This window comes from Muscardinus avellanarius (assembly GCF_963383645.1).
Source record: "Muscardinus avellanarius genome assembly, chromosome: 2".
NCBI classification, from domain to species: Eukaryota; Metazoa; Chordata; class Mammalia; order Rodentia; family Gliridae; genus Muscardinus; species Muscardinus avellanarius.
Window position 1 is genome coordinate 4,385,745 of NC_137787.1, and position 24,239 is coordinate 4,409,983.

At 46.3% G+C, this 24,239-nt stretch overlaps 1 protein-coding gene across 1 annotated transcript in view; it reads left to right on the plus strand.

Annotated features, from left to right (window-relative positions):
- The window catches only part of DRC11 (dynein regulatory complex subunit 11), a gene marked incomplete at its 5' end in the record, with an annotated part of 132,512 nt that overhangs the window by 37,546 nt on the left and 70,727 nt on the right, over window positions 1–24,239 (plus strand). The window contains one exon of the mRNA XM_080689629.1: window positions 17,458–17,542. Within this exon, the coding sequence (XP_080545755.1) occupies window positions 17,458–17,542 (85 nt within the window). The remainder of the gene's footprint in view (window positions 1–17,457; window positions 17,543–24,239) is intronic.

The window sequence follows — 24,239 nt, forward strand, 5'->3', positions numbered from 1 at the left end:
GGCTCCTGGTCTCTGGCCCCCTCATGCAGTGTCCAGTGAGCCCCCAAACTGACCACCATCAGGTAGAGCGCAGCCACGCTCCCACCCCGCGGCTTCGGCCAGGGAACAGCTCTGCCGAGGCTGATGCCTCTGTGGTGCCAGGCAGAGCTTCAGTGTCTCCGCCAGCCTGAAGGAGTGGAGGTCTGCCCTCTGCCTTCCTCTCTCCTTGGCAGCCACGGAGCCCCAGGCGGTACAGCAGCTCCCACCGCCAGCCAAGCCCTAAGCAGCCGCTCCTTCCTTTCAAGGGAACCCGATGTCTCGTTGCTGCCCTGCCAGCAAGAGGTCTAGATGTAGTGAGACTCAGCAACCTAGCAGGACCCTGTTTCAAAACAAAAAAATAGTTAAAAGGCTGGGGGTGTAGCCCAGAAGCAAAGTGCTGCTGGGTTCAATCCCTTCTGTCACACACACACACACACACACACACACACACACACACACACACCAAAACAACAACATAAAAACCAACAGCACACAAAACCAGAGGGTCCACCCCCCAGGTTTCCAGGGGTCCTCCGTGGAACTCAAGGCTTGGAAGTGCTGCGGGGCTTTCTCGGCAGTCATGGCTCCCAAGAGGCAAGGCTGGAACTCACACGGAGGTCTGGATCCCACACAGGAGTGAGTCTCTTCCTCCTGCGGGTTCCGTGTCCCCAGCGTCCTGGACTCTGTGGTGCAGAGGAGTGATCGGTGCTCAGGACTACTTTGTAGAAAGTGATGGTTGATGCCCAAGACGCGGGGGCTCATTAGGTGCCACCTGGACCTGGCTCCTTCCTAGTTCCTCATCCCCTCCTTTCCCCAACTTCAGCATCTCCGTGCAGAGCATGCAATGGCTCTGCGTAGTTAAGAGAAAGAGGGAATCAGAAATCAAAGAGAGGGCTGGAGAGAAGACAACTCATTGGCTTTGAGAAAGCTGGCCCGTGGCTTGTCCCACTTACTCTAGACATGACATTGTGGACCCGGGAGGTCAGGCAACCTGGCTAAAAGCCCTCATGGTGACCGGTGGATTGAGCTTAAGACTGGGTGAGTGGAGACTTGTTTCAACAGGAGAGCACTGTGCCACACCATGGCTCTCCTGGGAGAGCTCAGAGTAGCTCTTTCTGTGGACTTTCAAGGACATGAACAAAAGAAGCCACCACAATGTCCCGATAGCTGTCTTCTGGATGGTGGGCTCGTGGCTGTATTTATTCTTCATCTTTATTTTTAGTTTCATTAGTACATTGTAATTGTACATCTTGTGAGGTTCAGTGTCACACACACACACGCATGTGGGTCTTGGGGTGTTTCCCTGCAGGTCCCACCTGCCGCTCCCCGGGCACAGCGGTGAGACTGGTGGCGGCCCTTCAGGCCTGGGCACGGCGCAGCTTGGCCTGACTCTTCCTTCAGCTCTTCCCTCTCCCCTCCGCCTCCCTTCCTCTCTGCCCTGGCACTGTCCTCCCGCTCCTTCTCCACAACTATCTAAAATACTTTTATTTTCTCTCTGCTCTCTAGTTTTCATAAATGAGAGGAAAACATTTGACCCTTGACTGGCTCATCTCACTCAGTATAACTAGTTCTATCCACATTCCTGGAAAATAACCTCGTTTTGTTGATCTCCAGAGCTAAGTCAACTTCCGCGGCGTGTCTACACCACACTGTCATTATCCACTCACCTGTTGATGGGCACCTGGGGTGATTCCATAATTTGGCCGTCGTGAACTGTGCCGCTATAAATATGGGTGTACATGTCTCACCATAGTATTCTGACTTCAGTTCTTTTGGAAAGATACAGAGGCATGGTATAGCTGGGTCATACGGTGGTTCCATTCTTAGTTTTTTGAGGAATCTCCATACTGATCTCCCTAGTGAATATACTAATTTGCAGTCCCACCAACAGTGTATAAGAGTCGATAGCCGGGCATGGTGGTGCATGCTTGTAATCCCTGTACTTGCGAGGCTGTGATGCAAAGGTTGCAGGTTTGTGGTTGGCCTCAGCTACTTGTGAGGCCCTCGGAAACTTAGTGGGACCCTGTTTCTAAATAAATAATAAAAATTCAGGCTGAGAGTGGAGCTCAGAGGTAGAATGCTCTTGAGTTCAATCTCCAGTACTACACACACACACACACACACACACACACACAAAATTTTCTCTCTCTAAATAAATAACAAAAATAAGAGTTGATGAACACAGATGCAAACATTCTCAATAATTACTAGAGATGTAAACATCTTCTTAATAAATACTAGTGATTTGCATTCAAAATCTCATCAAGAAAATTTTACACCATGACAAGTTGGTTTCATTCCGGAGATGCAAGGGTGGTTCAGCAACACAAGTCATAAATGTCGTTCAGCACACAACTAGAGCTAAGGATAAAAATCATACAATCATCTCCACAGATGCAGAAAAAGCATTTGACAAAAACCCAACACTCATTCAGTTAAAAACACTGCGAAATTAGGGATAGGAAAAAACTATCTCAACACCGCAAAGGCCTCTGTGAGAAACCCAAAGCGAGGATCATACTGAACGCAGAAAAACAGAACGAAGAAACCAGGAACAAGACAGCGATGCCCATGATCACCGCTCCTTGCCAATATAGTACTCGAAATTCTCACCAGACCAACAGGAAAAGAAGGACATTAAAGGGAGACAAATAGTGAAAGAAGAACGGAAATGATCTCTGTCTGCAGACTGTGTGATCCTGTGCTTAGGAGATCCGAAAACCGGAAGCCTTCTAGAGCCGATAAATTCAGCCAAGTAGCCATATGCAAAATAAACTTACAAAAATCACTAGCTGGGCCAGGCATAGTGGTGCACGCTTGTAATCCCAGCATTCAGGAGGCTGAGACAGGAGGGTCATGGTTCACAGACAGCCTCAGCTACCTAGTGAGGCCCTTTGTGACTCAGTGAGACCCTGTTTCAAAAGAAAGAATAAACAACAGGGCTGAGGATGCCACTTGAAGGTAGAATGAACGCCCCTGGGTTCTATCCCCCGTTTAAAAGAAATCCCTAGCTATTCTTTTTCTTTGTTTCACATTGTCTGCATGAATTGTTTTCAGGGTGGAAAAAAAAAGGTTTAGAAAGATGGGGGATGGCCACGCTCAGAGAGGTGAGTTAGGGTCTCATCACTGTGAATTTTTGTATAATTATATTTCCAGTACATTCTCAGAAGCAGCTGTGGTCAGTGGAGGAGGCATGAGCACGCATGCAGGTTACTCTTACGAGAAGACAAATAACTTCTTCCTTGCCATTTCTTTGGTGGAAATATATGGGGTTGAGCAGAGACTTCAGAAGGGCCGGCATTATCTACCAAGGCCTTGGGGACAGGTGCACAGTCTGCGTGCAATCGCATGTTTTGATGTCAGTTGTCATGGTGAATCAAATTAAGAACACCCAGCAGCTAGAGGCTCTCATGGTCCACCCAGGCGCCAGGTCTTGATGCAAGGCAGACACTGGGCTCTTTGGCTAATACAGAGAGGGGATCCCTTTTTAGATCCCATAGGCTGTTCCAGGCTAAAGTCCTGGGTCCCGCACATCCTCTACCTGAACAAGGTCCCAGGTGGTGCTGAGGTTGCAGGAGCTGCGTAGCCATGGACTACAGTCGCCGCCTCCCTCTGCGTGCCTGCTAGCCCAGGGAACCCCCTAAGGAGGGGCCAAGCACCACCCAATGCTGGAAATTAACCAGACGATGCCAGAAATGAGGAGGACTTAGCATCTATGGCATCTCTGCTGGCGTCTCAGAGCTGGGTGATTTTAGAGACATCTCCTTTACTGCTCTGAACCCTTCTTTGGAAACAAAACCTTTCAGTTTGCGGTAGCAAGCCCTTAGTTCTTTGTTCTGTGGTGACATATGGCAGTGTGTACATGTCGCTTTGGAAATAAAAGACCCTGCCTCTGTGTGTCCTAAATATGGTAATTATTCAACGCTTGATCAAATAACGCAGGGAGCGTCCCAGTTAGCCTTTCGCTCCTAATGTGGCCTTTTGTCCAACTCACTCTCCTTTCTGCTTATTAAATGTTCCCTGTTTTCAAAAATAGTACATGCTAAGTGAATTTAAAACACAAAGGACTGGAACCCATGTTATTGTAACCTTCCCCTCAGCCTGTTTCTCTAAGCTTTCTGGATCTGTGGGTCAGAAAAAGGAACTTTAGTTACACTGAAAGGAGGACAGGCTGCAGGAGGAAGGCAGCTGGGGTTGTGAGGACCCACAGGTCAGAGAGGGGAAGAGACGGGTGACTGACGAGGTCTTCAAACGGGAAAAACACCATCCTTCCTGAAGTGTCTACTCTTGCCTGGGGATTAATTTTTCTACACAAATAAATAGCTGAGATAGAAAGGTGAAGATAAAGCATATATATCATTTTCTCAAGAGAAGTGTAACCCAAACTAAACTAGGCAACCATGTACTGGGTCATCTGTTGTTTCTTTTAATGAAAATTCTAAAAGGGAGGCTGGGCACGGAGGCTCCTGTGCATTAAAGCACGCATAGAATCCAGGATAATACTTGCCATCCCACAAGGAAGCTTTGATCTGCAGTGATAACACCTAATGATATCCCACTAATAAGTAGAAACACCAGTGAATAAATCAGGTTTGTGATGTGCGCAGGGAGAGTGTGGGCTTTGCCCACCGCAGCATCTTCCCGTCCTTGGGGAACTGGGGTGCCCCTCGGTCTTCTACGGAGGGCCCTGTAATTAGGTCCATGTGCACTCAGTTGCCTTCATTGGGTGTCAATGAATTTATAGGCAGCAAGTGACACCTCGGGAGGCTTCTGTGCAGTGGCACAAGCTGCTTGCTTTAGAACACGGGGAGAATTTATGAACCTGCTGACGTTAATGGAGGTGGCTGGATGATGGGGGGGTGTCAGCCGGAAACCCCTCCATCCATATATTTTTCGTACTTGATGAAACACAGATAAATCTCCATCCTGTGAGTCTGAAACGGTGAGACGAGTTGAAGCTCACTGTTGGACCTCAGGGGGCAAATCTATCAATCGAGTAGTTCTGCTTCCTAAATCACCACAAACGCAGGCACTGGGCATTCTCACAGTTTGGTGAGAATTTTTGACAGTCTGCATCAATTTCAATAGGCCCTATCTTTACCAAATGCTTTACCCTACCTCCAGCTTCCTCAAATAGAATAGAATAGCTCCTCCCTAGGTGGAACCTATCTTTATTATAAAAGTACCATTAGTTACTGAAAAATTCTGTAAGACATTCACACACACACACACACACACACGCGCGCGTGCACACACACACCACTGGTCACATATAAATCATGATGGAGTTCTTGAGCTCAAAGGAAGTGTGGAAAGTGTCTAACAGGAAGCCAACACTTAAGTTTTACTAACTCAGCGGACAAACCCAGCTCCACCACACTGTTTTGCAGGGAGACGGACGGTCCCAGTTCACGTGGCGATGCTGGAATTTTGCTCCCCCTGCATAGCTCCCTAGTGGCAGCCGCCCCAGGTTTTGTCATTTCTAGTAAATTTCTGTTTTGTTATACATCTACTCTCCGGCATAAAGCCGTATTCACGGGGCCCGGATGGACACTGAGCTTCTCTTAGGAGTTTAGCTCAGCCCCGACCTGGAAACCCTTGGAAATAAGGCTGAGCTTGCGGGTTCTAGAGATACTTTTCCTGACTTTCACTTAGTCTGGGGCGACCCGCTGAGCCTCTCTTTCCTTTTCTGGAAAGTGTCAGTGACACTGAGTGTGCCTGGCTCACGCAATTGTTGGGAAGATTCTATGGGAAAATGATACAGGTTCTTAGTAAGGAGTGAATATGTTCTAATAGAAGGAAATTTTGTAGAAGCCACTGCCCTGGACCAGGGACATGGTCTTCACTAGCTACTCTGAGCTCCTCTCAGTACGTTCATGGCATCGTCCACCTCGCCAGCCAGTGTCCTGTCACTGAGACTGACTTCCGTTCCACCTCACAAGAGGCAGTGACCCCAAGAGACAAGGGTCCAGGGGCCACTTTGGGGTCCAGTTGACCCAAAGAGCCAGGGTCATCCTGTAAAAACCTGGATCACACTCCTGTGGCCCCTGGTGACACCAGCCTTCCCAGATACCTCCACTCCCAGAGGACCAGGACTCCCCACCGCTCCTCTGTGGGCTCTGGCGTGGAGAGGCACGTCCCTGGCTCCAGCTCTGAAGCTGCCCCCTTGGGTTCAATTCACTCTAGAAGCCACCGTAGGAGGGTGGGGCTGGCGTCCCATACTCATGTGGCCAAATCTCGTGTGTGTGTGTGTGTGTGTGTGTGTGTGTGTGTGTGTGCACATCTTTATTGAACCCAGGAGCATTCTACCTCCAAGCTACACCTCAGCCCTTTCTTTCTTTCTTTCTTTCTTTCTTTCTTTCTTTCTTTCTTTTTTTTTCTCCCTGAAAACAGGGTCTAACTGGGTCATTGACAGTTTAGATATGTTGCTGAGGCTGGCCTTAAACCTGTGGTCCTCCCATCTCAGCTTCCCAAGTATTGGGATTACAGGCATGAGCTGTCACACCCAACTACTATGTTGCTCAATCTTAATTCTGTGGTATAAAAACAATATAGATATAGATAAATAGATAGAGGTATAGATATAGTCGAGATTTTTTTTTTTCATTTGACTTGCTTTTGCTTTCATTTTTTTACCCCAAGTTGTTATTTTGGAAAACACTTTTAGATGTCCAAATGGTTCAGAATCACACCACAAGTGTTTATCCCATAAATAACTACATAAATAGTTAAATGGTAGGGAAAAATGAACATTAAAAGCCATATGACCACTTCGCTTCATGTAGAAAAAGTCATTTGATCGATTAAATGACTTATTTTAAAATTCAGAAATAAGAAAAGGCAATAGAATAAAAATACAATACAACTTTAGCATAATAAGACGTAAGCTCAACGGAGAGGGTTTTATGCCTCTGTCCACTGCTTCATGGTACACACTCAGTAAATATGTTTTGAATGAATGAACTAGATGAAGAATTGGGCCTCAAGCATCCTTTCCCACAGACGCCCACTGGGAGACGCCCTCCCAGGGAAGGCAAGGATGGTGCGTGCATCCCAGGGAAAGCAAGGATGGTGCGTGCAGCCTGGGTCCCTGCAGACAGTTCCCACGGCAATATAACTTAGTGCTCATAGGCTGATTTCTAAAGGAAATAACAGGGACAAACATTTTAAAGAAAGCGTATTTTTATATCAATGATATTTAGATATGTTAGTCCTGGTCCTCTGGGAGTGGAGGTGTCTGGGAAGCCTGGCATTGCCAAGGGCCACAGGAGCGTGATCCAGGTTTTTACAGGATGACCAGCTCTTTGGGTCAGTGATAGACTAAATAAATGATAGACTAAATAGACTAAGAGAAAATATCAGAGCTATATGAAAGTTTAAGAAGTAAATGAATGTTAAAATGAAGAAACAAAGCGCCCACTTGGATACACGGAGAGATGGGCCCTGTTTCTAGCCACATGGGAAAACCATAAATCTGCTCTGGATAATTTATAGAGAGATGCAATTTCAATTAAAATCCCAACAGGATTATTTATTGAACTTGAAAATATAATTATTAAAGTCATTAGGATTAAAATAAGAACAATAAGGGAAGACAAATGACACAGTGTTTTTAAGTGTATTATAAAGAAGGATAAGGTCAATGCATCATACTACCACGGGAGCGTACACATAGTTCAATGAAACAAAGTAGAGCCCAGGAGCTGACGGAAATGGATGGAGGTAAGCGATGTGTGATAGATGAAGCCCAAAGAGTAATCAGGATGAAGGAATACGGCTGCAGTAGCCAGAGGCTCTCATGGCCAAAGCCGACGAGCAGCGGAATGCATAGCAGTGTAACTCACTGGAAGGCCACGGTTTTCTAACAATAGAAACAAATATTTTAAGATAAAATGGGACTCATTTTCCTGTAGATATTGTGAGGTCTATTTGATAGTTAATCTGCAAAACTCTAAGGCCTAAGAGGAAACCAACCAAATAGGAGAAATTTGATTATAAATTATTTCACTTTGTTGCTTATTTAATTACAAGCACAATTCCTCTTTGCTATAGCAAAGAGAACAGTACTGAAATGGGTTAAGGGAATTAACAGTCTCCTGCAGGCCCGTGCCTACACCAGATGGAGGGTTTTCTCACCTGTCTCTGAGCACCTGCAGACATAGATACATACATATGAGCTTTCCTCCTATCTCCTTTTCTCTCAAACAACAGCAGAATAATGATCACATCTCCCTGCAGCCTGGTCTTTCCCCTTAAACACTCATTATTCTAGGAACTGACCAGAGTTTCCAAATGTATTTCCATCGCCCTCTGAGAAACTGGTTGGAGGAGAGGCTCTGGTGCACACCCAGTACATCTTCATTTTTCCTGTTTAAAATAATGAGACAAAAATCTCCTGCACAGGGTTTCCTGCACAGAATGTCTGATTTGCAAGAACAGGTTACTGCTGTTAGCAGAGATGCCCGTGGGCCATGAACGGAAGTGACTGGGATTGAATGGAGCGGCAGCCTGCACAGGTGTAGACAGGCTGGTCTAGGCCTGCCCCACAGCCTCCCTCCCTCCCGGAGCCCAGAGGAGCTCCCTGCCCCAGGAGTTGGTGCCTGCCCCCAACTATGGAGCTTGGGGGGGGGGGTGTCCTGCACAGGAGGAAACAGCAGGAACCTTGGCTGAGTCACCCAGATGCCAGACAACCTTTATCTGTGGCAGATAGACTTATGCAGAAACATCCCTGTACGTCCTCCTCTGGGGTTGGAGTGTGGCAGGTCTGCTGGCCCTGGCTCCGTGCTAGACTGGGGGCTGGTTTCCAGGGTCCCTTAGCATTCTTCTCTGAAGCTCAGGCAGGCTCAGGAGACCAGAGACAAGGACTAAAAGCTGCGTCGTGGGGCTGGGGACTTGGCTGGAGGCCAAGCAGGAATGCCAAAGTGAGAACAGGTGGGGCCAGGGAGGGCTGAGCCAGGGACTGGGGTGGCTGGGGTCCAAGGGCACGGCTTTGCACACCTGAAGCTGAGGAGGCGGTGTGAAGGGCTGTGGGTCCAGCCGAAGAGCCCAGGGGTCGGAGCTCAGTATCCTGGATGGTGCAGGTGGGAGGCATGCATTCTGAGTGAAGACCTGGGATTGACAGGTGAGCACAGGGACGGTCACTGTACAGCATGGCCCAGCCTCACAGCAGCTCAAATGCTCTGGCACCTGGGAACCAGCTTTCCAGCGAGTGAGGACTCCCAGGTGGCTCCTTGGTTCTGTAAGCCAGCCTGCCTGCCTGCCTGCCTTCCTTTCTTTAATATTTAGGGTTGGTTCAGACTGATAGGAAATGGCATTTGTTTTTGAAAAATATTAAATAATCTCTAACGTTTGATAGGTAAAACAGAATTTTCTCAATATCTTTAGGAAGTAGAATTAATGAATGACTTAAAGTAATCTGTCATTTGGAAAAAAATGAATACATGGTTTAATACAAATTAAGTATTGTCCCAAAAAGATGAGCGTGTGCTTTTTTAAAAAGCAGATGCTTTCCCTAATATGTGAGAGTTAGGGAGAAAAGAGAAGCAAACAAGACAACCTAAAGGAGGAGAAAGGAGGGGGAAGAGGAAAATCTCTAAAGCACACAATGTACTTAAACATATCGAAGTCAATCACCAAGCCAAGCAAGGGAGGGAGGGACGAGGAGGGAATGGGGTGGGATTTGGGTAGGGGTTAAATCAGCGATGAGTACATGTTTGTACACACAAGTTTTTTACCCCAATAAGTTGTATGAATATAATGCACCAATAAAAAATTTAAAAAAAAATAAAAATAAAATAAAATAAAAAAGCATCTCAAGCTGGGCGTGGTGGCACATGCTTCTAATCCCAGTACTTGGGAGGCTGAGGCAGGAGGATCCCAGGTTCTCAGTCAGCTACTTAGTGAGACTCTTTTTCAAAATAAAGAATAGCTGGGCTTGGTAGCACACACTTGTAATCCCAGCATTTGGGAGGCTGAGACAGGAGGATCGCAGTTTGCAGACAGCCTCAGCAACTTAGGCCCTTTGCAACTCAGTGAGAACCTGTTTCAAAATAAAGAATAAAAAACTAGGGCTGGGGATGTAGTTCAAAGGTAGAATGCCCCTGGGTCCCATCCCCAGTACCACAAAAAGAAAGAAGGAAAGAAGAAAGGAAGGAGGATAAAAATTAGAATTGTGGGTATTTTGGAGGTAGAATTCCCCTGAGTTCAATACCCACACACACACACACACACACACACACACACACACACACGTGCGCGCACACGCACATACGCGCTCACACTCACACCTTCCTCCATGTGAAATCTGGCAGCACTTGCTCGCAGCTGAAGGCTGGAAAAGAGCCCAGGAAGCCGGGATGAGCCCACAGTGCCCTCTCGCCAGCGCGGTTTCCCTGCCTGCGTCCCGGGTGCCTTTCTCCTTTCTCCTTTCTCCTTTCTCCTTTCTCCTTTCTCCTTTCTCCTTTCTCCTTTCTCCTTTCTCCTTTCTCCTTTCTCCTTTTCCACTTTGGTTTATGGGCTCGGGTGAAAATCGCGGCACCCAGCCCAGGTAGCGCAGGCCGCTGTTCATGCAGCCGGCCGGTGAGTTCTGTTTTCTGCATCGTTTCTTCCATCTGGAGGCTCGAGTGTCCGATTCCAGAGCCCGTTTTGGCCTGGCCTGTTGCAGCAAATTGAAGGCAAATGGGAACTAGGTGGACGGGCGGGCGGGATAGGGGAATTCTTTTTTTTTTTTTTTTTTTTTGCGGTACTGGGGACCGAACCCAGAGGCACTCTACCTCCAAGCTACACCCCCAGCCCTATTTTTTATTCTTTATTTTGAAACAGGGTCTCACTGAGTTGCAAAGGGCCTCACTAAGTAGCTGAGGCTGTCCGCAACCTGGGATCCTCCTGCCTCAGCCTCCTGAATGCTGGGATTACAAGTTTGCACTACCATGCCTGTCTCCAGGGGATAGGGGAATTCTGGAATGCCATACTAGCCTATGCCAGGAACAAGAAATGAGATGGAAGTCGGAAGATGACCAGGTGGCTTAGGAACTGTCCTTGAGAGGAACCTGTGACTTGAATAATTAGCATGCACAGAGGCAGCATACTTAGCCCATAGTAATTGGGCAGAGGATTTAGTGTTCAAATCTGTTATCAGCAAAGAAGACCCCTGCATCTATTGAAGGTCTTTGCAGAGACTGCAAAGGGAAACTGATATCCTCACTCAAGAACAATTAACCCCCCCCTTCATTGCTACCCCAAAGACACACCTCAGCGAGGTCATTGTTGTAAGAAGGAAGTGAGTCTATTTGGTCAGAAAGATATTTTATACAAGACGAGACACTGACACTTGAGCAAAGCCAGTGCAGGAAGCAGCCATGTGATATGCTTTTTAATTCAGAGGAGGGACCTGGAGGAGACAGGAGGAGCAGGAGGGGTCAGAGCCACTGCAGCCGGTCTCAAGGAGGCAGGAGACAGGTCAGGGGGTGAAGGAACATCACACGGGCAGTTAATTCTAAAGGGAGGCGCCCTGTAACTTAATGTACAAACCAGATGCTTTTTGAGAATGAATGGGGGCAGGTCGCAATGCCCTGCAGTGATTCCGGGTGGCCAATCTCCAGGCAGACTAGAAGGTGGAACCCACGGGCTTTGCAGATAGATTGAACATTGGTGTAACAAGAAAAGATGGCCGAGGTGGACTGTAGGTTGTGGTCCTTGGAGGGACTGGGCCAAAGAGTTTCTATCTTCCCAAACGGAAAAAGTACAAAAGGAGAAGGAGGAGGAGGGCTGGGGTTGGAGTGAGAACAAGAGTTGGCTTTGGGAGTTTTTAGACGGACCTGTTTTGACTGGGTTCCCAGATGTTGGCAGGCAGTTGTTCCCAAGAGAGGTGAGATCAGGAGACGCCCTGAGGAGCCCAGGCACATCGGTGGTGTTTAAAGTGTTTAACGACACAGAACGAACGTGAGGGTAGATGGGACAGAAGAAGGAGCTGGAAGACAAGCCTCAGGACCCCCAGTGTAGCCCGTGGGGGACAAGGAAGACCCAGGGGTAGGAGGGTCTGCGTGGAGGAGGAGAGCTGGTTGGGAGCCAGCAGCTCACCACCTCAGCAGGAAGGTGATGAGCGCTCATGCCTGGACCACGACTTCACATGTGAATCTCGGGGAAGGGAGCACAATTCCCCTCTAACACCTCGTGAGAACTGTCACAGGGGAGCTTGGAATGAGGCCAGCTCTTGTGTGCTGTGTGATGGAGACAGAAGCGTGAAAGCTGAGGAGGTGGGCGTCTGTATAGGAGGGGGACCTGAGGTCTTTGAGGACAGAGGAAAGGAGGGGCGACACTGAGCAGGAAAGGACCTGGGGACTGGGGGGCCAAGAAGCCCAAAGCCCAGCCCTCAGGCAAGAGACGGACACATTTGAGAGACAGTGGTCTGGGATGGTGGCACTCACCTCCCTGTGACACGTGTGTGGCCCTGGGGGCCCTCAAGGCCCAAAGCAATTCCAGCTGCAACTTTTAACTCCAGGTGTTTGGACATTACCAATGCTCACCATGCATCACGGCAAAGGGCTTTCCAGGCTCTGGGCCTGCAGGTTCCAGACGGCCAGGGTGACAGCCACATGTGTCTGGGACCCAGTGAGGGGCGGCCTTCATCATCCCCCACCCCTGTGACCCTGGGATGACAACGGGGAAGACAGAGACGGGAGTAAGTGTCTGTCAGAGGAGGGGGCTCCGAGGTGCCAGATTCCACAAGCAGATGCTTTGGTTTCCAGTTGCTTTTGAGGTGCTTTTATTGGTGCATTATAGTCTTATATCATCGTGTAAGTTATGTTGACAATCACATACACACACAGCACTTGGTGGCCCCCAGCCTCCCCACTCCCCATTTCCCACCATCCCAATACAGAGTACTGAGAATGACGTTGGTATATTCACATATGTACACATGGTCGATGGTAGTGTTTCCATTAATGAACCTCAGTCCTTAATGGTAGTATTTGCATTAATAAACCCTTTTCTTAGATTACCTCCGTGGATGCATTGAGGTTTCTCCTACATTATTTGGAGTCCCTCTTGTAAAAGACTTTACACTACAAAAACAAATAACCCAGTCAAAAATGGGCCACTGAATTGAATAGACACTTCACAAAAGAAGAAATACAAATGGCCAACAGATGCATAAAAGAAAAGTTCAATATCACTAGCAATCAGGGAGATGCCAATCAAAACTACACTGAGAGCTTGGCGTGGTGGCGCACCCTTGTAATCCCAGCATTTGGGAGGCTGAGACAGGAGGATTGCGGTTCTCAGACAGCCTCAGCTACTTAGTGAGGCCCTTTGCAACTCAGTGAGACCCTGTGTCAAAATAAAGAATAAAAAATAGAGCAGAGGTAGAATGCCCTTGGGTTCAATCTTCAGCAACAGGGAAAAAAAAAAAAAACTGCACTGAGATTCCATCTAACCCCAATCAGAGTGGCAATCATCAAGAAGTGGCCGGGTGTGGTGGTGCACACTTGTAATCCCAGCATTGGGGAGGCTGAGACTGGAGGATCGCAGTTTGAGGACAGCCTCAGCTACTTAGTGAGGCCCTTTGCAACTCAGTGAGACTCTGTTTCAAAATAAAGAATAAAACATAGGGCTGGGGGTGTAGCTCGGAGGTAGAATGCCCCTGGGTTCCATCCTCACTACCGCACACACACAAGAAGTCAAATAACAATCAATATTGGCAAGGATGTGGAGAAATAGGACCCTTCTACACTGTTAACCACTTTTAATCAAGGCACGGCCTTGCTGACACCATGTCATTCAGGGCCTGGGCTCCCCTGGGGAAGCCCCAGGGGGGCTTCACCTGCAGTCACAGGGGTCAGTTCCCAGCTGCTGCTGTTGCTGCTAGAAACACCACAGGGCCAAAATAGTATTTCCTGTTTCCTCATCCTTAATGATAAGCAGCCTCTGCTGCAGCTCTGAGCCCAGCGGGAGCGTCCACCTCTCCACACTCCCAGAGAGGAGCCCCGGGGATCTTGAGGTCTAAAGAGGCTGGCTGGATAGGGACCCAGGGCTGCCATGGTACCCAGCCAGGGACAGGTCTCAGAAACACAAAATACCTGTTCTCTCTCAGCATGCTTTCAATGGCCAAGCCACAGGGAAGGGAAGGGGCCAGGAAGAGAGTTCCTATCGGTGTGCCCAGCTGCTCCAGGAATGGCTAACAGCTGTGGGGCAGAAGTCTCCAAGCTATCCCCAGCGGGGGGACAGGTGGAGCAGGGTAAGGGTCAAGAAAGGGACAGTGTGTGTAACCATGTGTCCATGAGTGTGTGTGTGTGTGTGTGTGTGTGTGTGTGTGTGTAATGAGGAACTACCAGAGAACACTGTCATTTCCTAGATACAAACTTTTAAATGTGTACCAAACAAACATTGTCTCATTCTCCAAGGATAAGAGTGATTAAATTTCAGGTCGTTACTAACTATATAAGCCAACATAAATAAAAATAACCAAATATGTTCGCCTATTAAATAATAAAGATATTTAATATTTTCCAAAAGGTTCTGTGAAAATGTAACATTATATCTTAGTGACAATCAGTGTCTTCCATAATTAAGAATCCCACATACAAAATGCCATGTGTACACGTTTTTTTTTCCCCCCTGTGGTAATGGGATGAAACCCAGGAGCATTCTGCCTCCAAGCTACACCCCAGCCTTATTTTTTTATTCTTTATTTTGAAACAGGTTCTCACTGAGTTGCAAAGGACCTCACTAAGTAGCTGAGGCTGTTTACAAACAAAGATCCTCCTGTCTCAGCCTGCTGAATGCTGGAAATACAAGCATGCACCACCATGCTTGGCTGGCCTTCCTTTTTAAAATATAAGTTACTAAGCTTATTTTGAGCCCTCAAAACACTTAGGCTTAACTAGGTGTGGTGGTGCACACCTGTATTCCCAGCACTTGGGAGGATGAGACAGAAGGATCTCAAGTTCAAGGCCAGCCTCTGCAACTTAGTCAGACATTCAGCAACTTAGTAAGACCCTATTTCAATAAATAAAAAGGATTTGGATATATAATGGCCCTGGGTTTAGTCCCCAGTACAAAAATGAAAAATAAAACCACTTAGGCTTTACATAACAAGCATAGATTATGTTACAATATGAACCTAAAGTTACAGGGTGGTGGAGGTGGAGGTGGAGGTGGAGGGGAAGGGGCCCTGTGAGTGGGGTGGAGAAGGGAGTGCTGTGGCCTTTAGTCCACATGTGTTCAAGGTTCATCCGGGGCGTGTCTAAGCCTGGCAGTGCATGCACCAAACAGTGCAACAGGGTTTGAGGTGTGCGCCTGGTGGACAGAGTGCGGGGGGCCTCACCCTGGGAGCATGGGACCTTCCCATACCCAGGCTTTGCTGTGAGATGGGCGGTGTCATTAATACCGACCACTGTGGTTTTGATATGATAAAATGTACCCGGACTGGGAAGAGCCGCGGAACTCTGTGGACCTGTGCTTTCCAAATGACAAAGACCCGATGGTACAAAATCACATGTGAATGAAACGTCCACTCAACACACAAGAGCACCGACCGGTTGTAACGTGACAGAGAAGAGCAAGTTCATGACAGTTTCAGATTCTGTGGTGCGATGAGCCTGTGCAAGTCACTGCTTGTCATGTTGGAGTACAGAGTCCAGGCAGAATGGCCAGCTGTCGAAAAGGCTTCCGAAATATTCCTCTCTTAGCTGGGTGTGGTGGTGCACATCTGTAAGCCCAGAATCTCCCAGACAGTAGGATCGCAAGTTCAAGGCCAGCCTGAGCAACTTAGTGAGACCCTGTTCAAAATAAAAAGAGGGCTGGGGGTGTAGCTCAGAGGTAGAATGTCCCTGGGTTCAATTCTCAGTACCACACACACAAAAAGGTTTTGTATATATATATATATATATATATATATATATATATACAGACACATATATATTATATATACATACATATTATATATGTCTTCCTTTTCCACTTATATATCAAATTTCCCTCCTATATTTCAAGCAGAGCAACAGATTGCCACAGACTGGAATACAGAGCGGAGATGAGCATTCAGCTAACTTCAGCAAGCCAGACACAGAAAGATGCAAAACATGTCACACTTCTCATTAATTTTAGCTTTATAAACTACATTTATTATTCATTAAAAGGTTACTTATGCCAACATACAATAAGCTTATTTTATTTATTTATTTTGCTATTGGAGATTGGACCCAAAGACATCCTACATCTGAGCTACACCCTGGCTTTTTTTTTTTTTTAATTTTGAAACAGGACCCCTAAGTTACCACAAGCTGTCCTCCAGCCTCCAATCCTCCTGTGTCAGCCTCCCAAGTTCTGAGATTACAGGTGTGCACCACTGCACTAGCTGGGTTTATTATTTTCAGTGAATTAAAAAATATAGAAAATTTCTAAAGTTTTAATTACCTAGTGTAGTGATTGTCAAACACAACTAACTCACAGAAACCGAACTCTCTGAGATCGTTAAAATTAGGAGGGTATGAGTCTGGCGTGGTGGTGCACACTTGTAATCCCAGCATTCGGGAGGCTGACGCTGGAGGATCGTGATTTGTGGCCAGCCTCAATTACTTAGTGAGCTACTTTGCAACTCAATGAGATGCTGTTTCAAAATAAAGAATAAAAAAAAAATAAGGCTGGGGGTGTAGCTTGGAGGTAGAATGCCCTTGGTTTCCATCCCCAGTACCACCAAAAATAAAAATAAAAAATGAAGAGGGTAAAGGAATGCTTAAAGCCATAGGTCTGAGGACCATAGATGTAGAGACTGAGTATGGACTCCTCCTAAACTCTGTACTTCTGTGGACTGACGGGCACTGACTTGCCTGGAAACCTCCCGGTTCCTATATGTAAATATAACACTCATATCAAAGCCAATTTCTCCTAGAAATACTAACCACATATCCCTTCTGAAATCCTCAGCATTAAGTTTCAGTGTCTGCCTTCTAAATGTAGAAATTATGTGGTTGAAGAAAAAAATAAAAGACCTCTTTGGAATCCATCAAACATAGGGCCTCAGACATCCTGAAGTACGCATGTATATTTCACACACTTACTAAATGTGCATTTTCACAACTCCGTTCCCCTGTTTAGTTTCAAAATCCTATGTTTATCCTAGATTTTAAACAGGAAGAAATGATTTGTGCTTCTGTCTTCATTCTTAACTCAAGCCCAGAGCATCTCAACACTTTCTGAAGAAAAGGAAGAAAAGACAATCTGTCTTAAAGGGAGAGGTTTGTCTAGGACTAAAATGCCGTAGAGGAAGACCTGCTACCGAATGTCCCAGTGCCTCCCCCAGGAGCTTCGAGTCCACCGCGGGGACGCCGGCCCTCTTAACCCTCACTCACTTAGTGAATTCAAACAAAGCATTGACAGGCACTGGACAGAGGGGACTTTGCCCATTTTTATTTTAATTTGGCCTCTTTCCCTCTGCAGGAACTTGACTGGCACATTTCCTGAATACCCTGAGGTGGAAGAAGGAGGTTCAGCCGTTATTTTTTCTGACAAGACCCCAGAACAGGTACAAATATGACAGAGAAACATAGAGGAAAATGCAAATATATCCTAACCACGTTCGTTCAGCGCCACAGCTAGTGGGTTCATGGTGTTATTCCATCTTGGTTATCTTTCTTCAAATAGTGACCTGGACATGTGCTAGAGTGCACCTCAATGTATAGCCTTTCAAACTGTTCTCAAGATGAATTCATCCTTCTCGCTCCCGACCTTGGGAAGAGATGTGTTGATACATAATGCTCATTTTTGTGTTAAGTTCTGAGCAGCTTGATTTCAGGAGCCCCTGTGTTCTGATCCCTGCTTACCTGTCAGCCATGTGGCCTCTCCCTGCTCCTCTTCATCAGGCCCTTGGCTCCAGCTGCCCCCTTATGCAGACCCTCACACCCAGGCCACTGCACCTCGGGGCCTCTGCCCACGGCCCACTCTCCTCTCGCTCTGGGCTGCATTCCACTGGGCCTATTCGCTAATATTGAAACAGTATTGGCCAATTTCAGAGCTAATAAAAATTATGCTGAGAAATTCAACAGAGCTGCACAGAATTATACTGACCAAACTTCACTGAAGAAAAGAAAATAAGACTTGAACAAATAGATGGATGGATCATTTACAAAGATGGAAAGATGCCATAAAGTATGAGCGCGTATTTTCTTTCCATTAAATTAGTCTGTGCGGTTAATGCAATTCAATCAAAATCAAAGTAATATTTGTGTTGAAAAGTTTATTTTGGCATTTGTCTGGAAGGCTACATGGAAATACCCAAAAAACTTTTAGGAACTATAATGGTGGTTAAATTGTATTATAGACTAAATTTTTTATATACTAAAAATCTTTAAAGTAACTCAAACACCACAGTGTTAAGAAAAGGATAGACAGAGAACAGGAACAGCAACAGTAAAAATAACAGGTGACATCGACCGAGCAAAACCTCTGGGCCAGGAACTACGCACACTTTATGCAAGTTCGCTAAGTTAATTTCATGAAGGTAAGCCAGTGCGGACAGATTCACCGTCAGCCAGTTGGGAGGTGGAGGTTAAAGCCCAGATAGTCTGCCTCTAGAATACCGTGCTCAGAAACTGATTCAAATACAAATTGGAACTCAACAATATGATAATAACATTTCCTAGGAGTAGGGAAAAGAGATTATTCAACAAATTATACTGGGATGAGGGGTTTGCCATTTGGCAAGATTAAGTAGATCCTTAACCTCCCTTAATATACAAAATAAATTTTAGATGCATTAAATATTTACATGTAATATATCAGACTACAAATTAACAGAAAATGTTAGAATATTTAATAATCAGAGCATAGGGAATAATTTTAGAAGCATGTCACCATAAGAATAAATCATAAAGCAAACACAGTACATTTGTCTACATAAAACTCAAGTGGCAAAAAAAATAAAATCATAAATGAACTTAAAGTCATATGATGAACCAAGGGAAATGTTTGCAGTATATATTAGGATGGTTATTATTCATATTTATAGAGTTCTTAGGAAATAATAAGGAAAATCTAAACAACCCAGTAGAAAAGTACCCAAAGAATATCAACAGAAGCTGGGCATGATGATGCATGCCTTTATTTTCAATACTTGGGAGTCTGAGACAGGCAGATCACAGGTTCAAGGTCAACCTCAGCAACTTAGTGAGATCATGTTTTAAAATATAAAATAAAAAGAGTTGGGAATGTAGCTTAGTGGATTTATATAAAGTTTGCATAGTGCCTGGCCCAGAGCTTTTTTTCAAAAGAAACTTTTTTCTTCTTTTCTTTCTTTTTCTCTCTTTCTTTCTTTCTCTCTCTCTCTCTTTTTGTTTTTTTGGGGTTTTTTTTGGTGGTATTGGGGGTGGAACCCAGGGGCCTTCTCCCTCTGGGCTATATTCCCAGACCTATTTTATTTGGAAACAGAGTCTCACTAAGTTGCTGAGCGCCTCACTAAATAGCTGAGGCTGGCTTCAAACCTGTGTGATCCTCCTGTTGCAGCCTCCCAAGAATGGGGATTACAAGTGTGTGCCACCACATTCGGCTCAACAGAATTTTTTTTTTTTTTTTTTTGGTGGTACTGGGGATGGAACCCTTCTATCTCTGGGCTATACTCCCAGACCTATTTTATATTTTATTTGGAAGCAGGGTCTCTTAAGCCAGCGAGGCTGGCTTCGAACCTGCGCGATCCTCCATGCGCCACCACGCCCAGCTCAACAGAAACTTTTTAAAACAAAATATTTTAAAACTCACTGGCAAAGATATTTAAACATAAAACAAGCCAGGCGTGGTGGCACACGCTTGTAATCCCAGTACTTGGGAGGCTGAGACAGGAGGATCGTGCACATTCGAGGCCAGCCTCAGCTACTTAGTGAAGCTCTCAGCAACTTAGTAAGATCCAATTTCCAAATTTAAAAAATATATAAAAAATAGGTATGAGCCAGGCGTGGTGGCGCACGCCTATAATCCCCACACTTGGGAGGCTGAAACAGGAGGATCGTACAGGTTCAAAGCCAACCTCAGCTACTTAGTGAGGCTCTCAGCAACTTAGTGGGATTCTATTTCCAAATTAAAAAAATATATAAAAAATAGGTCTGGAAGTGTAGCCCAGAGGTAGAAGGTCCCTGGGTTCCATCCCTAGTACTGCAAAAAAATAAAACAATTTTGCTGTATCTCTTTATGAAATTGGTAAAAAAAAAAATAAAATAGTCTTAAATCAGGAAAATAACGAGTTTGCGTACGTGTGGGGAAAAGTCACTTTCATACACACCTGGTAGAAGCGTAAATTAGCATGATTTTTGTAAGGGACACAGACCACACAGGCATCAAAACTTTTCATGTAGATACCCTTCGACTCCTAAATGCCCTTCGAGGAATTCATACGAAACACAAGAAGAAGACAAGTTGCTGTGATCGGAGGTGAACACATTCTTTTCTTTAATTGCATAGTAAATATCTCGGGCTGCTGTGGAATTCCATCCTCTGCCACAGCTGCTCCTCCCCTGGGCTCCCCAGGCGGCTCCCGCCTTCTCCCCTGAACCCCCAGCGCTAACATCAGCCCTGTTATTTGGCAGTCCGGCCAGCCCCGCCTGGAGGGGCCGTGGCTTTAATCCGGTGTTATTTCACGTCTTGATGTGTTCAGGTCTCGCCCCTGCGGCTCAATGGTCAGACACAAGTTGTATCTTGAGAGTCCACGGCAGACAGCCAAACAGGCTTCATGTTTCTTCAGAAAGGGAGCAATTAGAGGATTAAGAATGTGGGTAGAATGTCTAAGTTGTCCACAAGAAACATTAAAAAGTGGAGTTCACTTCTAGTCAGACTTAAAGCCAAAGCAGGCCGGGCTGTCTGGTGAGCGCATCACCGGGGAGCAAAGGGGCCCTGGGGCGTCACTGTCAAAGGCGATGACGATGACAGAAGGGAGAAAGCTCAGAGATTATAAACCCCACCCGCCCACAGCCTGCGGCCCAGACCCCACCTGCCCTGGCCAGGCCTGCTCCTCCGTGTGGGGGGATCCCCACACCCCCCTCCCTGCACAGGGTGCAGGTTGCTCCCTGAGCACAGCTCCGCGCATTGGAACCTCAGAAAGTCCTCGCAGGCGCCGTGGACGTGCGGGGCAGCTCAGGGCCTGACTGCGGTAGCTCTCCTGGAAGCATGCCGAGAGCAGACCAGGTTTAACCATTTTAACAGTGAAGGTAAACGGTTACATTTATGTCTCCAAACCAGCAAAATAATGCAAATACCTCTTGAGAAATGAACATACCATGAATACCCAAACCCCAGAGGGACTGAACAGAAATGGAGCCATAGCTCAATATTCCCCAGGGGCATAAAATCAAACTTAAACTCAAATATTAGCACACTAAAACCAGCATCACATTAAATATGCAGAACGCCACTGTCAACTAGCAATTGTCCCAGAAAGCAAGAACTGCCGGGGTTTCAGTTTCCGTGTGTACGAATTCACTGCGTCATAGAATGTGATCCAGGAGAGAAGACCGCCAGGTCGTCGGCATCAGCGCCCAACGGGCATTTTACACACTCAGCATCCATTCCTGATATTACAAAATAGAAGCCGGCAACATGGAAGTAGATGGACACTTCTTTAACATAGCAAAGCGTTTCTTAGTTCAAAACCCAGTATCACGCTCAGTTAAATTCCCCCTGAAACATTTCTACTAGTGGCAGGAAAAATACACCAAACACAGCCTCTATCACCACACTGACCCTCCATGAATGCTGCAGCCTAGTATGCAAGAGAAAGAACACGGAGATGCCGGGATAGGACGGAAGAGGCAGATGGACATTTATGGAGCATGCGTTCTATGCATAGAAAGCCAAAGAGAATAAACTGCAGGACTAAATAAGTTAGGAAGAAAGACGGGGAGTTACAACGTTAATATGCAGAAAGCAAGGGGTCCGTATATATAGACGGCCGCTGGGGAGGAACCACAGGAAAGTCCACTTGCAAGAGCAGCAACGGCACAAAGATGGACCCTCCAGGAGTTAGTAGTGCACCTGCGTGCTCTGCGGAAGCATGGCCAAAACACTCTGCAGGTTACAAAGAAGCGGCATGTTCCCACTGAGAACACTCGACCTCACAAACACCTCAACTCTCCAACACCAGCTAGAAACATAATTGGATCCAAATCAAAACACCAGCTGCATTATGTTGGGGCATTGGAGGAGGAGAAACGGGGAAGGTAACCACCCTGAGCTTCGGGTAGAGACCAAATAACCAAGAAAAACCAGTGGAATTCTGAAAATGAAGTGTGATGAGGGACCAGCCCTGCCAGGAATTACGACATCTGCCTATAGAAGCCTTTCACCCCAGGTGAATGACTGAAAAGACACAGTAACGGGAAAGAATAGAAAAGTTGAGGAGTAAACCCAAGTACACATGGAAATTTTAAATCTCAAATGTGTCAGGGGAAAAGGGAATCAATTTTATGCGAATAACCAGGTTGTTTATGCCCGGCGCAGTGGCGCACGCGTGTAATCCCAGCATTCGGGAGGCTGAGACTGGAGGATTGCAGTTCAAGGACAGCCTCAGCTATTTAGTGAGGCCCTCTGCAACTCAGTGAGACCTTGTTTCAAAGTAAAGAATAAAAAATAGGGCTGGGGCTGAGGCTCAGAGGTAGAATGCCCCCGGGTTCAATCTCCAGTTTTGCCAAAAAAAAAAAAAGGTCATTTCCTGATAAAGAAGAAAATTAAACCCCTCTCTGTTTGTACAGAATGGTTCCAAGTGAACCCCAGAGTTGCATGTAGTACAGACAAAAACATGAGAGGGCTGTAAGAAGCCAGGACAGGAATACGGCATGGCCTCCAGGGAAAGGACTCGAACTGCAGGCAAACCCAGAAGTCAGGGACAAAACAAATCAACAAACTTAACTACCACAAAAAACAATTTTAAGGCCTGTAAGGAAAAAAAAAAAAAGGACCCTGAATAAAGCAAGTGACAGGTTACCCTGCTGGGAGAATTGCTTGTAACGAGTATTTTAAACAAGAAATTGTTTTATCTAATGCATAAAGAACTCCTACCGCTCTAGAGAGAAAGATCAAGAATCCCCAAACATGGCCAAAGTAGATGAGCAGGTCATTCTCAGAAGGGAAGGTGCAAATGGGAGTGAAGCCAAGTGAGAGAGGTTCAACATACACGAAGATGCTCGGCCTCATCCGTGAAGGAGGGTGCACATCGCACCCTCGCAGACAGCCAGAACTGATGGCACAGGGAGCACCATTGGAATTCAAAATGTCTGCACTTCAAAAGACACCAGTAAGAAAATGGAAAAGACAAGCGCAGACTGGGAGAAGGGACATGTGATATACGTACCTGTGACAGAGCCGGGCGTGGTGGCGCACAATTGTAATCCCAGCACTTGGGAGGCCGAGACAGGAGGATCCCGGTTCGAGGACAGCCTCAGCTGCTTAGTGAGACCTTCTGCAACTTAGTGAGACCCTGTTTCAAAATAAAGAATAAAAAATAGGGCAGGGGGTGTAGCTCGGAGGTAAAATGCCCCTGGATTCCATCCTTAGTACCTCAAAATAAATAAATAAATACATAAATAAATAAATGTGTGACAGAACTGATTCAAAATATACCAAATGCTCTTCCATTCCCTAAGACAAGAAACCCAGTTTAAAATGGTAAAAAGGCTGAACAGACAGCGCACAAGGAAGATCTGTCCACAGCTGACGGGAAGGTGAGAACATGCTCAGCGTTGTCAGTCATGCAGGAGGTGACAGCACCAGAGGGAGCAGCCTTCCGTGCTCCCTAGGCTGTGTAGAGAATGGAAGGTAAACAAGAGCTGATGTTGAGGACCGGAGCAAGGGGACCTTCGTGCGTGGCTAGTGGGCGTGGGAAACAGTATGGCCACTGTGGAAAACTGTTTGGCGTTTTCTTAAAAGTTGAGTATAAGTTCACCAAATGACCCAGCAATTCCACTCTGAGGAGTCTGTCCAAGAAATGAAAATGTTTGCCTGCATAAAACTGTGCATGAATATTCAGAGCAACATTACTCATACTAGTGAAAATTTGAAACAACTATGGATGCGTGGATAGGCAAAATTCAGTTCATCCCTGCAATGGAATATTATTTGGTGATAAAGAGGAACAAACATCGGATATATACTGCAGCATGGATGGACCTTAAAAGCATCTGGGTCTGAAATGTGTCCCCACAAAGGCCAGGTGTTGAAGGCTGGTGCTCAACGCAGCAGCGTCC